General features: G+C 40.8%; 1 protein-coding gene across 1 annotated transcript; it reads left to right on the top strand.

Moving 5' to 3' along the window:
* Window positions 1–516: 516 nt before the first annotated feature.
* Window positions 517–2,460, top strand: CCL2 (chemokine (C-C motif) ligand 2). The gene is made up of 3 exons (NM_001081931.2): window positions 517–646; window positions 1,461–1,578; window positions 1,956–2,460. Exons 1-3 carry the CDS (start codon window positions 571–573, stop codon window positions 2,059–2,061), a joined length of 300 nt encoding a protein of 99 aa, NP_001075400.1. The 5' UTR covers window positions 517–570; the 3' UTR covers window positions 2,062–2,460.
* Window positions 2,461–17,776: the final 15,316 nt, after the last annotated feature.

The raw sequence follows: 17,776 nt of genomic DNA, 5'->3' as shown, positions 1-17,776 counted from the left end.
CTGCATTTTAAAGAGCAAAGGGATTTAGTGTGCTGTTGGGGAGCCCACCAAGACTTCAGGGCCCCTTCCTGGCTTGAAGGCCCCTCAGGTTGTTGCCTAAAGGTGGGCCGGGGTCAGCCCAGAGATGCTTTCATTTCCCTTCTGACCTGTTTCCTTGCTTCCTTTCATTTCTGCAGAGCTTTCACTTCTGAGAAAGCAGAAGGAATCTTTAAGAATAACCCTCTGGGTTCATGTCTGTGGTCGCTCCCAACATAACTGGCCTCCCCTTCCCCCCAACCCCACCACTTTTTTTGGTCTCAGCAACGGATGGAAAAAGTGCCAAGTCCTGACCACTGCTTCCCTCTCCTACTTCCTGGAAATCTCCCAGGATGCTGCCCTTGCTCAGCGCATTTAACATTCCACTTCGTCATTCATTGAGAATGATGCTGCTCTGGGGCCCAGCTTTCTCCCGTTGCCCCACCCTCTTGGCTTTCAATAAAAGGCAGGCAGAGCGCTGGAGGAGCAGAGAGGCTGAGACCAAGCCAGAAACCAACAACTCTCAGGCCGAAGCTCCCATCCTTACCCTCCAGCATGAAGGTCTCTGCAGCCCTCCTGTGCCTGCTGCTCACCGCGGCCGCCTTCAGCACCCAGGTGCTGGCTCAGCCAGGTAAGACCCCGTCTCCTTCCCTTTGAAGCACATCGCCCCATTTCTGGGCTCGCAGGCCATCAGAGCAGAAGGGTACCCACGGTCTCACTCTAACAACTGCCTTTTTAAGATCGGGAAGGTCAGAGAAGGATAAGGGGTGAGCCTTATCACACAGCTGCTCCTGGCCAGAGTCTGGGCGAGAATTCCAGCTGTGGACGCCAAATCCAGCTCCTCCCCGGACTCCAGCTCTGTAAACACAGCCTCAGTGCAGTTACTGCCCTGGCTCCCTTCAACAGTGTTTGGGGACTGGGGTGATCAAGATGGGGGGCCTCTGGCGGTGGGTGTGCAGGGTATTTCCAGATATGGGGGAGTGCAGAGCAGGAGACCCAGAACCTGGGCTGTGCTTCATTCAGTCCAGCTTCCAGAGACACAGCTCTGCAGAGGCAACGGGTATCAGAGAAACTTACTATTAGGCATAGATTGCTGGGTGCCTAGAGGGTGACCCATAGCTGGAGTCCCGGAGCTGATCTTCCCTGACCCTGATAATTTGGATTATTAGTCTCTCCTAAGGACACTCCCAGGAGTGATATAGTTTTAAGAGTTCCCCCTTCCCTCTGTCCATTATCAGTGCTGTATACCCATTTTACAGCATAGGAAACTGAGTCAGTATGACCTTCTAGCTCCAAGGTATAGGCAGAATTGTTGGGGTGTAACAGGTTCTACCCCCGCTCCTGACTTCCCTTTCCCTTCTCCTTATTCCTTTCTTCTGCTCTGACTAAGATCAGAAGAATCTAGTCCATCCTAAAATGGTTTTTCTTTGCGGTTCTATTTCCAGATGCAATTAATTCTCCAGTCACCTGCTGCTATACATTCACCGGTAAGAAGATCTCATCTCAGAGGCTGGGGAGCTATAAAAGAGTCACCAGCAGCAAGTGTCCCAAAGAAGCTGTGATGTGAGTTGAATGCACCAGCCCTCTCTGGGAGCTCCAGTTCTTCCTCAGGGAGCAAGGGGCAGCCTCACAAACTTAGAGTCAGAGTGACATCATCTCATTCAATAACTCACAGTGCCCCGTGCGAAAACTGAGGCCACCAGGGCAACGGTGACTCCAAACATCCCTCTCCATCTGGGTGCTTATTCAGAGCATTCCAATTTTTTTAACCCGATGTCAGGATGGCTTCAACTGGGACAACTATAGGAGCAACTTGCCCTGGGTTCCCTCCTTCCACCTGTCTTCCTCCTCTAGTTCCCATGGTAGCTTCTCGGGGCAGCATGGGCTTCACTCCTAGGCTGAAATCTTAATGGAACTAACTGTGCCTTCTCCCCCCACAGCTTCAAGACCATATTGGCCAAGGAGATCTGTGCTGACCCCGAGCAGAAGTGGGTCCAGGATGCTGTGAAGCAGCTGGACAAGAAAGCCCAAACTCCAAAGCCTTGAACACCTACTCCAAAAGCCAAGAATCTGAAGCTAATTTATTGTCTTCTAGCATTCCCTAAATGCCCCCTGATATTATTTTATTATAGTTTCAAAGAGTATGAACTTTGTTTATTGACATGAAACTTGATGCTTAAGTAGCGTTAATCTTATTTAAGTTATTGATGTTTAAAGTTTATCTTCCACGAATACTAGTGTCTGTGAGATATGGAGACTTGAGCAAACTGCTTTCCTCTGTGAACCCCAGTTCTACCCTTGGGATGGTGTTGAGGGTCCTTGCAAGGATCATTAATGCAAAGCCTTTTTGTTTAAAATTATAAGACATTGCTAAAAACGCTATTGTGGAAATGTATATTATGATGTAACTACTGAACAATATATATATATTTTTGTACAAAACCTAACTTTTGGTGTTTTCTTGAAGAAAATTTAAAAGCTGAATACACACACTTGGTGGTGAGGAAGCAGCATGGTTTCAGAGGGCGGGGTCATATGTTGGAGGATTGAGAATGTGGATTGGCCCTGGGAGGGTTCATCTAGTGCCTATAGAAGAATCTTTAAGGCATTCCCCCACCACCACTCCAGCCCCTGACACCATCTGCCCACATCCCAACTACCCTTGTCACCTGTTTGGCAGCAGCCTCCCCTCCCATCTCTTTTCTCACAGCTCCTGACCCCTGCCCACAATCTCTCCCATAATCTATTGCAAATGCCCCCTACCTGGGCTACCTGCCCCCAATCTCTCCCCATCCAATTAATCCTCCAACTTTGAGTAATACAGACACCGCAGACATTAGGAAATTAGAAAGAGACCTAATGGCTTAATGATAAGATGGTTAGATTAAGATTTCATAAAGAGGATAGGACTTGAACTTATTCTTGATGAATTACAAGATCGTTAAGAAAAGGAGAAAGAAGAGTGGGAGCAAATACCTAGAGGTAGAAATGATGATGATGCATACATCAAAGAAGGAGAAAACAAATCAGATGGGAGTTGGGGTCCATGTCTCTGTCAAGTGATGGGGAAGTTTAGAAAGGGAGGTTGAGTGAAGGGTTTTGAACGTCAGGGTGGTAAGTTAGTACTCAACTTCATAGGTTAAAAGGAGATGTTGAAAATATTTGGTCCGATGAGGAAGGCCACGGGCATGTTCAAAGGTTTACAGGTAAGTTTCAGGAAATGTAATTTACTGGCTTCACGCAGACCTGGAGAAGTAAGGACGAGGGAGAGGCTCCTGCCGTGGTCCAGGCAAGAGATGATGAGTGGCTGAATATGGGGTGTGAGAGGCAGCTTTGGAGAAGAATAAGCTGGGCAGGAGGAAATGCTGAGCGATGTAGATGGAGGAGAATGACTTGTGACCTAAGATATGAAACCCCGTCTACAACCTACATTTTAAGGGGACAACTTTCCTGAAACCAGAATGCACTTTTCCGCATCAATGTCCCCGCATTCCAATCCCAGGAGCCTGAGATCATCCGTTTAGGTGGATGGGCCTCTTTTTACTGAATGCCCACCTAAGGTCTCTATTCCTTTGCACGGCATTTGATCTACCTGTGAGGCATTTGACCCACTGAGACACAGACAGCCCCTCCACTAAAGAAAACAGGTCTCTCGCCCTGTTGAATAGGTTTTGTATGGTGAATTTGAGGTTCACCTGTCCAGCCTGACGGGGAGGTGGCTGTTAAATCAAGAGAGACCAAGCTGTGCCTTTGGTAGCTGGAGAAAACCCCGGCTGGGGAGAAGGACATTTGGGTTCTAATCCCAGAACTGGCATTGACTCACCCTGTCACTTAGTACAGGTTGAATATTTTGAGTCTCCATCAATAAAATGGGGATGATAATGTGTCACAAATAGGAACTCAGTAGAATCTAGGTTCCGGGATCTGGGAGTGTGTTTCTTGGGAATCTCCCATTTCTACCAGCTGGAGAGGAAGAGAGATTCTGCTTCCACATTCCTGAGCCAGTCCAGGACCCCTGATTCAGGCTGAGGGATTCCATGGAAGCTCCAAGGAAGACTCACAAAGTACTCTGAGACGTCGGTCAGCAGATGATTTATTGGCAGCTATTTATGGAACTCACTGACCTTCAGGCTCGCCAGCCCTCCCTGCCTCTCCTCCACTCCTCCCATCCTCAGCTTTGATGGTCAATCAGGAGTAAATCTCAAAGTGCGGTGGACGTCAGCAGGCAAAAAGGGAGAGGAGCGCAAGCAAACGGGACATCACCGAGTAATTTACTGAGCATCCGGACCTCTATTGTCAGGCAGACATGAGATGGAGGGGCTGGAAGGAGGGGAGGCCGGGGGAGGGGCAATCCATGCGCTCCAGCCCAAAAACGATCCACTCACATTCCCTTTTTAGGCCATCTCCATTCATTTTCAGGAATCTTAATTCACTTTTGCCTCCAGCTAAGCATGGGATTCCTTGCTCCTTGGATGACGAAACTGTGAACACAAAGCATTGGCAAGAGGCCCCATTTGAGGAGAGAATGCCAAGTGTGGCGTCTTCATTTCCTGTCACTGCCAATAGTCGGTTCCAGGAAATCTAGGCATTTTCTATCATGCTCAGAATTCTTCCAGCCCCTGTTCATTGCCCGATTCCAAAGCCACTTCTACGTTTTCTCGTATTTGTTATAGAAACACCCCACTTTCAGACCAAAATCTATATTCATTTCTTATTGTTACTATAACAAATTATCATAAACTTAATGGCTTAAAAACACACAAATCTATTATCTCACAGTTTTGGAGGTCAGAAATTTAAAATAGGTCAGTAAGGCTGTGTTGCTTCTCGAAGCTCTAGGAGAAAATCTGTTTTCTTGCCTTTTCCAGCCTCTGGAGGCTTCCTGAATTCCTTAGCTCATGGGCTCCTTCCTCTACCCATAACAGCTTTAAGGTGAAGGAAGGGAGTGAAGTCATTTGGGATCGAAGTTCTCATTTACTATTAAAATTAAGTTGGTATTAATCTGGACTAGCTTGTTCTCAATTACAATGATAACGGTAATCCTTACAGTGACTACTAAGAAAATAACTCAAACACATGTACTAAAAGAAAAAAAGGAAATAAAATGGTACACTAGAAGCTATCAAAATGTCACAAAAGAAAACGGTAATGGGCAGAAGAGTGAAGTCAGTAAGATGGTCAGATAAGATGTTCATCGTTCATATCTTCCCCTCAACGACAGTAATTTTGCAACCATTCATGAAAAGTGTCTTTTTGGGAGCTGTGGGATCCAGCACCATAAGCCAAGGGACCGAGAAAGTCTCAGTAAAAAACATGCAGATCTCGGCCCTGGCTGTGGAATCTGCAGTGACCCATGAACTGGTTCTAGCCCCTTGTGGCTGTGGTCTGGGAGTCCACTGGCGAGTGCTGTCCTAGACAATCATGCATATATGAAAGAGCCTTTGTGGAAGTTCAGGTTTCTAGCAGAGAAGCTTCTAGCACACCATTGGAGCAAAAATTCAAGTTTGGATGCATTGGAGTGGATAAGACGAGCAGTTTGACATCACTGGTGCCACCCTTCTCCCAAAGTGGCACAGCTCGGTGCCAAGAGAGACCTTCTCAGCCTGCGATTTCTCCTGTGAGGGGAAGTGAGAGCACATGAGTGAGCTTCCCCAGCTCCTCAGTTATGTGGATGCTGCCAAAGACACTCATATCTCTCCTGCCCCATCCGGAGTACTGAGGTGTGAGCTGCTGGGGGTCAAGAAGAGGCTGGGGGAGCAGAAGATAGGACTTTGGGAAGGCACTAAAGGGATGTGAATCCTACTAACTGTATTGCAGACTCCATCGAGAAGCCCACCCACAAGCCAGTGGAGATGTCTCATCTGAAGACCCCCCTAACTGGCCCACAGGCACCACTAGTGCTCCATGAGCCTCACCCACACACCCCCAACATGTGTCTGGCTCCCTATGAATATCCCCAACAATGGCAAAAGCAAGCTTTAGCAGACAGGTAGTGAGCACAAGCAGAAAGCCAGCCTGAATCTCTGGGCCAGGAGGAGATCACAAACTGGAGCTAGCTCCACACTTGAGAAAGCAAGAGAGGCTGCCAGCGCTTGGCCTGGTGTGTTGCAGGATTGAGAAAAGGCATACAAGCTTAAGAATTCTGCCATAAGAGGGAGCAAGAAGCCTGGAGAAGGCATATCCATAGATGTTCTGAGAAAGCTTCAAAATCCCTAGCAGGGCTGACAGAAGGGATTTGTCTCTAAAAGTCAGACAATAAAGACTGGAGGAGGTGACTGCTACTTCATATTCAAAGAAAGCAGCACAAGACTCCAAGGAATGTGAAAGAGCAAGAAAACATGGCACCACCAATGGATCGCAATAACCTTCTAGTAGCTGACCCCAAAGACATGGAGATCTATGATTTACCTGAAAAAGAGTGTGAAATAGCATTTCAAGCAAGCTTAATGAGCTACGAGAAAACAGAGGAAGACAATTCAACAAAATCAGGAAAGCAATACATGAACAAAATGAGAAGATTAACAAAGAGATAGAAATCATTAAAGAAAAGAAAAGTCTAGAGCTGAAGATACAATGAATGGAATGAAAAATGCAATAGATATTGTGAACAGGAGAATGGATTGAGGAGAAGAAAGAATTTGTGAGATAGAATGCAGGCCCTTTGAAATTATCTAGTCACAGGAGAACAAAGAAAAAAGAATTAAAAAGAGTGAAGAAAGCCTACATGTTTTATGAGATACCATCCAAAGAAACAATCGTGAATTATTGTGGTTCCAGAAGGAGAAGAAAGGGAGAAGGGGGCAGGAACCTTATTTAAAAAAAAAATAACGTCTGAGAACTTCCCAAATCCAGGGAGAAATTTAGATATCCAATTTCATGAAGTTCATAGGCTTCCAAACAAGCTCAACTTAAAGAGATCTTCTCCTTTGGGGCCGGCCCAGTGGTGCAGCGGTTAAGTGTGCATGTTCCGCTTCAGTGGCCCAGGGTCCGCAAGTTCAGATCCTGGTACAGACATGGCACTGCTTGGCAAGTATTCTTTTGATGAATTGACCCCTTTATCATTATATAATGACCTTCTTTGTCTCCTCTCACACTTTTTGGCTTAAACTCTATTTTGTCTGATATGAGTATAGCTACTCCTGTTCTCTTTTGGTCTTCCCTTGTATGGCATATCTTCTTTCATCACTTCACTTTGAGCCTAGATGTGCCCTTAAAGCTGAAGTGAGTCTCTTGTAGGAAGTATATAGTTGGATCTTGTTCTTTTTAATCCATTTAGCCACTCTACGCCTTTTTTGGAGAATTTAATCCATTCACATTTAGAGTAATTATTCACAGGTAAGGAGTTACTAATACCATCTTATTGTTTTCTGACTATTTGTAGTTCCCTTGTTCCTTTCTTTCTCTCTTACTGCTTTCCTTTGTGAATTGATGCTTTTCCCTAGTGGTGTGCTTTGATTCCCTTCTCTTTATCCTTTGCGTATCTACAGTAGGTTTTTGCTTGTGGTTATCATGAGGCTTACATAATATATCTTATAGATACAGCAGTGTATTTTATGCTGATAACACATTAACTTTGATTGCATACAAAAACTCTACCTTTTTACCCCTTTTATGTTTTTTATGTTACAATTAACTTCTTTATATGTTGTGTAGCCATTAACAAATTATTGTAGCTACAGTTATTTTTAATCATTTTGTCCTTTAACCTTTGTACTAGAGTTACGTGGTTAATTCACCATCATCTTACAGTATTGGAGTACTCTGAATTTGAATATATACTTACTTTACCAGTGTGTTGTATATTTCTTTATGTTTTTATATAACTAACTAGTGTCCTTTCATTTCAGCTTGAAGAAGTCCTTTCAGCATTTCTTGCGAGGCAGGTCTAGTGATGATGAACTCCCTCAGTTTTTGCTCGTCTGAGAAAGTCCTTATCATTACTTAATTTCTCAAGGACTGCTTTGCCTGGTAGAGTGTTCTTAGTCTGTGAAGTTTTTTTCTTTCAGCACTCTGATTATATCATCCCACTGTGTCCTGATTTTAAGGTTTCTGCTGAGAAATCTGCTGATAACCTTATGGGGATCCCTTTGTAAGTTCCAAGCTTCTTTTCTCTTGCTGCTTTTGAGATTTTCTCTTTGTCTTTGATTTTTGACAGTTTTATTACAATGTGTCTTGGAGAAGATGGTTTTTTTTTTTTTTTGAGGAAGATTAGCCCTGAGCTAACACCTCTGCCAATCCTCCTCTTTTTGCTGAGGAAGACTGGCCCTGAGCTAACACCCATGCCCATCTTCGTCCACTTTATATGTGGGACGCCTGCCACAGCATGGCTTTTGCCAAGCGGTACCATGTCTGCACCCAGGATCCAAACCAGCAAACATCAGGCCACCGAAGCAGAACATGCAAACTTAACCACTGTGCCACCAGGCTGGCCCCTAGTAGGCGACTTAAATACTCCACTTTCAACAGCAGATATATCATCCAAACAGAAAACCAATAAGGAAACATTGGATTTGAACTATACTTTAACCAAATGTGACTAACAGACATATACAGACCTTCCCATCAAACAGCAGCAGAATACACATTCTTCTCAATTGCACACAGAACATTCTCCAGGATAGATCACATGATAGGTAAAATAAGTCTTAGCAAACATAAGAGGGTTGAAATCATGCCAAGTATTTTTTCCAAACACAATGATATGAAACTATAAATCAATAACAGCAGGAAAACTGGAAAACTCACAAATATAGAAATTAGAAAACTCACTCCTGAATAACTGATGGGTCAAAGAAGAAATCAAAGGGAAAATTTTTAAAAATCTTGAAAAAACGAAAATGACAATACAGCATACTAAAACTTATGCAATGCAGCAAAAGTAGTTCTAAGAGAGAAGTTTATAGTGATAAACACCAAAATTAAGAAAAAAGAAAGATTTCAAATTCCTAGAAACATACAACTTACCAAGATCAAATCATGAAGAGGTAGAAAATCTGAGCAGACCAATAATGAGTGAAAAAGTTGAATCAGTAACCAAAAACATCTCAACAAATAAAAGCCCAGGACCAGATGGTTTCCCTGGTGAATTCTGCTAAACATTTAAAGAAGAACTAATGCCAACCCTTCTCAAACTCTTCCAAAATATTGAAGAGTCCAAACTAATGAGGCCAGCATTACCCTGATATCAAAGGTAGATAAGGACACTACAAGAAAAAAAAGCTACAAGCCAATATCCCTGATGAATATACATGCAAAAATTCTCAAGAAAATATAAGCAAGTTTAATTCAACAGCACATTAAAGGTATCTTGTACTATGATCAAGTGGGATTTATCCTGGGATGCAAGGATGGTTCAGCATACACAAATCAATAAACATCATACACTACTTTAATAGAATGAAAGATAATAATCATATGATCCTCTCAATAGATGCAGAAGGAGTATTTGACAAAATACAACATACTTTAATGATGAAAACTCTCAAAAAATTGTGTATAGAAGGAGTGTACTTCAACATAATGAAGTCTACATGTGACAGTCTCACAGCTAACATCATACTCAACAGTGAAACAGTGAAAGCTTTTCCTCTAAGATCAGGAAGAAGATAAAGGTGCCCACTCCTGCCACTCTTATTCAGCATAGTACTGGAAGTCCTAGCCAGAGCAATCAGGCAACAAAAAGAAATAAAATAAAAAGAAAGGAAGAAGTTAAATTGCTTCCATTTGCAGATGATATGATCTCATATCTAGAAAATCCTAAGACTTTACCAAAAAAACTGTTAGAACTAATCAAAAAATTCAGTAAAGTTGTAGGAGACAACATCAACATACAGAAATCAGTTGTGTTTCTATATATGAAAAACAAAATATCTTAGAAATAAAGAAAACAATCCCATTCACAATAGCTTCAAAAACAATAAAACATTTAGGAATAAATTTAACCAAGGAGGTGAAAGATCAGTACACTGAAGATTATGGGACTTTGATGAAAGAAACTGAGGAAGACAAAAATAAATTGGAAGTTATCCAACATTCATAGATAGGAAGAATTAAAATTATTATAGTGTCCATATTGCTGAAAGTCATCTATAGATTCAATGCAATTCCTATCAAAATTCCAACAAGTCGCAAAAAATTTAAGAAGATTGAAGTATTACCAAACATCTTTTCTGACCACAGTGGTATGAAACTAGAAATCAACTACAGGAAGAAAATTGGAAAAGCCACAAATATGTGGAGATTAAACAAAATTCTGCTGAACAACCATTGGATCAACAAAGAAATCAAAGGAGAAATCAAAAAATACCTGGAGACAGGAGGCCTGCCCAGTGGCGTAGTGGTTAAAGTCCACGCACTCCACTTCAGTGGCCTAGGGTTCACAGGTTTGGATCCTGGGTGCAGACCTAGCACTGCTTGTTAAGCCATGCTGTGGTGGCATCTCACATAAAGTAGAGGAAGATTGGCATGGATGTTAGCTCAGTGACAATCTTCCTCAAGCAAAAAGAGGAAGATTGGCAGCAGATGTTAGCTCAAGGCCAACCTCCCTCACACGCACAGAAAACATCTGGAGACAAATGAAAATGAAAATACGACATGCCAAAATTTATGGGATACAGCAAAAGTAGTTCTAAGGGGGAAGTTTATAGCAATTCAGCAGTTACAGCAACCTCAACAAACAAGAAAAATCCCAAATAAACAGTCTCACAGTCCACCTAAAGGAACTGATCAAAGAAGAACAAAGAAAGCCTGAAATCAGTATAAGAAAAGAAATAATAAAAATCAGAGCAGAAATAAGTGAAATAGAGACTAAAAAAGAAAATAGAAAAATCAATGGAACTAAGAGCTGGTTCTTTGAAAAGAAAAAAAAATTGGCAAGGCTTAGCTAGACTCACCAAGAAAAAAAAGTGAGAGGGCTCAAATAAATAAAATCAGAAATGAAAGATGAGAAATTACAATGGAAATACAAAAAAATTATAAAAGGGAATACTACAAAAAGCTATACACCAACAAATTGGATAATCTGGATGAAATGGATAAATTCTTAGAATCATACAACCTTCCAAAACTGAATCAAGAAGAAATAGAGCATTTGAATACATCAATCACCAGTAAGGAGATTGAAACATTAATCAAAAAACTCCCAAAAAATAAAAGTCCAGGACCAGATGGCTTCCCTGGTGAATTCCAGCAAACATTCAAAGAAGACTTAATACCTACCCTTCTCAAACTCTTCCAAAAAACTGAAGAGGAGGGGAAGCTTCATAACATCATTATTGTTATTATTATTATTGTTGTTGTTGTTGTTATTTTACAAGGCCAACATTACCCTGATTCCAAAACCAGAAAAGGACAATACAAAAAAAGAAAATTATAATATTACTGATGAACACCGATGCAAAGATCCTCAACAAAATACTTGCAAATTGAATAAAACAACACATTAAAAAGATCACACACCATGATCAACTGGGATTTATTCCAGGGATGCAGGGATGGTTCAACATCCTCAAATCAATCAACGTGATACACCACATTAACAAAATGAAGAATAAAAATCACATGATCTTCCAAACAGATGCAGAGAAAGCATTTGACAAGATAAAGCATCCATTTATGATAAAAAAAACTCTGAATAAAATGGATATAGAAGGAAAGTACCTCAACATAATAAGGGCCGTATATGACAAATCCACACCTAACATCATACTCAATGGTGAAAAACTGAAAGCTATCCCTTAAAAACAGGAACCAGACATGGATGCCCCCTTTTGTCACTCTTATTTAACATAGTATTGGAAGTTCTAACCAGAGCCATCCAGCAAGAAAAAGAAATAACAGTTACCCAAAACAGAAAAGAAGAAGTGAAACTGTCACTATTTCCATATGATATGATTTTAAATATAGAAAACCATCAAGAATCCACCAAAAATCTATTAGAAATAATAAACAAATACAGTAAAGTTGCAGGGTAGAAAATCAACATACAAAAATCAGTGGCATTTCTATACACTACCAATGAAATAGCAGAAAGAGAAATCAAGAATATAACCCCATTTACAATCTCCACAAAAAGAATAAAATACTTGGAATAAATTTAACTAAACAGGTGAAAAACCTGTACACTGAAAACTATAAAACACTGTGGAAAGAAATCAAAGAAGATGCAAAGAAATCAAAAGATATTCCATGCTCACAGATTGGAAGAACTAATGTAGTTAAAATGTCCATACTTCCTAAAGCAATCTACAGATTCACTGCAATCTCCATCAAAGTCCCGATAACATTTTGCATGGAAATAGAACAAAGAATCCTAAAATTTATACGGAACAACAAAAGACACTGAATAGCCAAAAGAATCCTGAGAAAAAAAGATCAAAGTTAGAGGTATCACACCCCTTGATTTAAAAATATACTACAAAGCTATAGCAGTCAAAACGGCATGGTACTGGCACAAAAACAGACACACAGATCAACGGAACAGAATCAAGAGCCCAGAAATAAACCCACATACCTATGGACAGCTAATTTTTGATAAAAGAGCCAAGAACATACAATGGAGAAAAGAAAGTCTCTTCAATAAATAGTGTTGGGAAAACTGGACAGTCGTGCAAAAAAAAATGAAAGTAGAACATACACAAAAATTAACTCAAAATGGATTAAAAATGTGAATGTAAGACCTGAAACCATAAAACTCCTAGAAGAAAACATAGGCAGTATGCTCTTTGACATCAGTCTTAGCAGTATCTTTTTGAATGCCATGTCTCTCCAGGCAAGGGAATCAAGAGAAAAAATAAACTAATGGGACTGCATCAAACTAAAAAGCCTATAGTGATGGAACCATTAAAAAAATGAAAATACTACATGAAAATTGGGAGAAGTTATTTGCAAATTGCATACCTGATTTGGGGTTAATATCCAAAATATATAAAGAACTCATACAACTCAACAAAAACAACAAAAAACTCCAACTAAAAAATGAACAAAGTATCTGAACAGACATTTTTCCAAAGAAGATACACAGATGGCCAACAGGAATATGAAAAGATGCTCGGAATCACTAATTATTAGGGAAATGTAAATCAAAACTACAATGAGATATCACCTCACACCTGTCAGAATGGCTGTAATTAAAAAGCCAAGAAGTACCAAGTATTGGAGAGAATATGGAGAAAAGGGAACACTCAAACATTGCTGGTGGGAATGTAAACTGGTGAAGCTAGTATGGACAACAGTATGGAGATTCCTCAAAAAATTAAGAATATAACTATTATATGATCCAACTCTACCACTTCTGGGTATTTATCTAAAGAACACAAAAACACTAATTCAAAAAGATATTTGAACCCCTATGTTCATTGCAACATTGTTTATAACAGCCAATACTTGGAAACAACCTAAGTGGCCATCAATTGATGAGTGGATAGGAAAGATATGGTATATATACACAATGGAATACTACTCAGCTATAAAAAAGACGAAATCTTGCCATTTGTGACAACATGGATGGACCTTGAGGGTATTATGCTAAGCAAAATAAGTCAAAGGGAGAAAGTCAAATACCATATGCTTTCCCTCATAAGTGGAAGATAAAAACAACAACAAAAAACAAACATGTAAATATAAAGATTAAATTAGCAGTTAGAAGAAGGGAGGGCAGATTAGTATGGAATTAGTATGGAAAACTGTACAGAGGTTCCTTAAAAAATTAAAAATAGAACTACCAGACGATCCTACAATTCCGCTTCTGGGCATATATCCAAAGGAAATGAAATCAGGATTTCAGAGATATCTGCTCTCCTGTATTCATTGCAGCATTATTCACAAAAGCTAAGATATAAAAACAACCTAAGCATCTATCACTGGGTGAATGGACAAAGATATGTATATGTGTATGTGTGTATGTATATATACACATACACAATGCAATATTATTCAGCCATGAGAAACAAGGAAATCCACCCATTTGCAACAACATGGATGGACCTTGACGTCATTATGCTAAGTGAAATATGTCAGACAGAGAAAGACAAATATTGTATGATCTCACTTAAATGTGGAATCTAAAAAAGCTGAAACTGGGGCTGGCCCAGTGGTGCAGTGGTTAAGTGCACACATTCTGCTTCAGTGGCCTGGGGTTCGCTGGTTCAGATCCCGCGTGCAGACATGGCACCACTTGGCACGCCATGCTGTGGTAGGTGTCCCACATATAAAGTAGAGGAAGATGGGCATGGATGATAGCTCAGGGCCAGTCTTCCTCAGCAAAAAGAGGAGGATTGGCAGGAGTTAGCTCACGGCTAATCTTCCTCAAAAAAAAAAAAATCACAAAGCTAAAATCATAGAAACAGAGAGTAGAATGGTGGTTGCCAAGGGCTGGAGGATGGAGCAAATGGGGAGATGTTTGTCAAAGGGTACAAACTCCTAGTTATAAGATGAGTAAGTTCTGGGGATCTGATGTACAGCATAGTTACTATAATTAACAATACTGTATTATATACTTTCAAGTTGCTAAAAAAGTAGATCTAAAATGTTCTCACCACACACAAAAATGTGAGGTGACGGAGGTGTTAACTAACCATATTGTTGTAATTATTTCATATATGTGTATCAACTCTTCATGTTTTACACCTTAAACATATATAATGTTCTAAGTAAATTATCTCAATAAAGCTGGGGGGAAGGGGAGAATGAATATATTCCAAAAGAAAGTAATGGAGGGGTTGAGGGGCAAAGAAGATATAAGCATATAGGAAAAAGAAAGCAAAATGTCAGATGTTAGTCCTACCTTATCATTAATTACACTAAATGTAAAAGGATTAATCTCTTCAACCAAAACGCAAAGATTGGGTGAATGGATTTTAAAAATCAATCAACTATATGCTGGCTACTAGAAACACAATGTAGGTTCAAAAGCTCAAAGAATTTGAAAGTAAAAAGGTAGGAAAAGACACATCATGCAAACATTAACCAAAAGAGCATTAGTGGCTATACTATTGTCTAACAAATAGATTTTAAGACAAAAATTGTTACTAGAGACAAAGAAGGATATTTTATAATGATAAAGGGTTAAAAATACGTTTTTAAACTCTAAAAATAAATTAACCATTTCTGCCTTTGGGTGCCAACAATGTAGAAGGATTTTGTCCTTTTCTTGTGTGTTTTCAATTTTGCCATATTTTCTAAAATCAACTGACATTGATTTTAAATCATTACAAAGTGTTTTTACAAAATTCTGTCACAAAACTAACAGTCTCTTATTTATTCCATTCCAAGCTCCTATGGATGTCAAGCACAGACTTTTCCATAGTGAACACAAGCTGGCATTTTTCCCTGGGGTCTTAGGCAGAGACATCCTGGGGGACTTCACTTGAGATTTTATGAAGGAGAGAGGTTGGATGAACTGGACTCATCAGTACTTCCTTGACCTGCTGAACAGGTGAACAGACACATCCAGGGAAGTTATTCTCTGGGCAGGACCCCTGTACCCTGCCCCAGGTTTGTGGATCATCAGTAGGTTATCCATGACAGCTGTCTCCTGGAACAGAAAAAGCCAAGGGAGAGAGTTCTGAGTCTTAGAAGCACCAAGTAGATGGAATATACACACCGGATTAGAAAATAAGCTATTGGGATGGGTTACATGAGAGTGGGCAGAGAAGACTCCATGGATAAGGAGATAGGATGTAGATTGAATCTCCACCAATTTCTGGAACTGCGAGTAATAGAAATTTGAAAAAGAGCTAATGGAGATAGTAGCATGAGCAAAGTCACAGAGGTAAAAATAAACTTGATAGAAATCTAAAGGCAGAATAAAAGCCTTGAATTGCTTCAAGTCAGTGTTCCAGGTTGTATAATGCCCTTATCTCTCCCACTGAAGAATTTTCCTCCCTCACATCCCACGTCTATTGTGGGCAATCCAATTATAGGTTTGAAGGGCCATGCAGGGCCTCTTGTCAAACCCCTTTTCATCACTATCACCAGCAATTAGTTGATGATCTTGTAATGTATGTGTGTAAAGGAAGATACTTTGAGATGGGTAACTGGACTTCTGGTTTTCAAAATCTATCCTTTGGATCCCTCAGATTTGTGTGGGGAGTACGATGTGGAGACTCCGGCCTCTGCGTCAAACTGTGTAAGTCCACTTAGATTTTGTTCATAAATTTGGCTTCCCTATATTCTTTTACTTGGAATAATATTTTCCTAGATAATCAGATATTTTGAAAAGCATGGCATGCCACAATCTTCACATGCCTTGCAGTTCTGATAGCCTATGAAACAGATAGTGATTTTAAAACATGTCTGCAAATTCTTTTATACCCCTTGCATTAAGAGATGGTGTCTACATTCCCTAGCCTTGCACCTGGGAGCCTTAAACCATCATATGAAACATCCAGCCATGTGGACAGACCACTGGAGAGATGAGAGACAGAGAGAGAGGAAGGGAGAGAGAGAGATACGCTTCCATCTGGTCCAACTCCCAGCTGTTTAAGTCCTCAGCCCAGACAACGGAGAGTGAGTGAAGCCCTTGAGATGACCCTGTTACCATACAAAGGGCGTTATCTGCTCGCCGCAAGACAAAAGCCAATAGCCAAGAGGTAAGATGGCGGCAGAGAAAGGGCATTTTATTAAGCAATAAGCTAGCAAATCAGAAGATTGCGGGACTAGTATCCTAAAGAACCTTCTTAAATGAGGCATAGAATCTTGAAGCAGTTCCATAGGCCAGTGGGTTATAGCGGAGGGAGTTAAGAATGTTGACCCTCTGGGGTTGCAGACTAGGAATCGCCACACCAGGTCTTTCAGTTGTCATTGATGGTGGCTACAGCATAGACTCTGTGTCCAGGCATCATCACATTCCCAAGGAACTCAAAAGAACGAAGTTATCATCTTATCACACCTGGCAGGTATATGCAAAAGCAGGGGCCGTACAATCTGCAGAGCAAGTGGACCTCCTGGAGGGCGCACATCCAGCAGGGTTAGTACGTTAGAGGTCATGCAAAGTTACAACATGATTTCTTTTCTACAATATGGCTTCCCTCATGTCAACCTTGTGTTGAGCCGGTATCAACCTCAATCCTAGCCATCACCCAAACGTGAAGATGTAAAAGATCCCTGAGTGAGAATTGCCTTGCTGAGGCCAGTCAACCCCCGCATTCAAGAGCGAAACCGATGACTGTCATTGTCTTAAGTCACTGTTTTCACATGGGTTGTTACACAGTAATAGAATAGACACTACAATTTTAGGTATTATTCTTCTAAGAATACTGAATTCTATTTTGCTAATGTGCTATTATCCTATTTCTCTCTGGGTGTTGGAAAAATCAGCAGGATTTGAAGCAGTGAAAGATTTTTTAGTCCATTTTAGAGCCCAGCCAAAGTTTTGGGGGGAGCCTCTTTCTGGACCCCAGGGCCCTGGGGATGCTGAAAGGGAAACTGGGAAAATCTCTTGCATCTCCTTGATCTTGGTATCCTTTTACTACAGAAAGTGTTTCATTTCAAAAAGGCAGAACCCTTAATAACAGCCATAGATCACATGCGGTGGTTTCTGTGGGCACAGCCCCCGCCTCACTGGCGATTCTGACCTTGGATGGAAAACCAGCCCACACCAACTTACACTTTTCTCTTTCATTTCCTAACATCCTTCTCAGGGCAGGGTGATGGCTCAGCAGGTTTATTACTACATCCTGTGATTCATTCAGAAGAACAAGGGACTCTCCCCTACTGAATTTTTCCCTTTTCCTGTCTGCTCCTATAAAAGGCAGGCAGAGCA

This window comes from Equus caballus, chromosome 11 (genome assembly GCF_041296265.1).
Source record: "Equus caballus isolate H_3958 breed thoroughbred chromosome 11, TB-T2T, whole genome shotgun sequence".
Taxonomy (NCBI): Eukaryota; Metazoa; Chordata; class Mammalia; order Perissodactyla; family Equidae; genus Equus; species Equus caballus.
The sequence above is the reverse complement of the archived record's forward strand: the minus strand, read 5'-3'. Positions and strand labels throughout refer to the sequence as shown.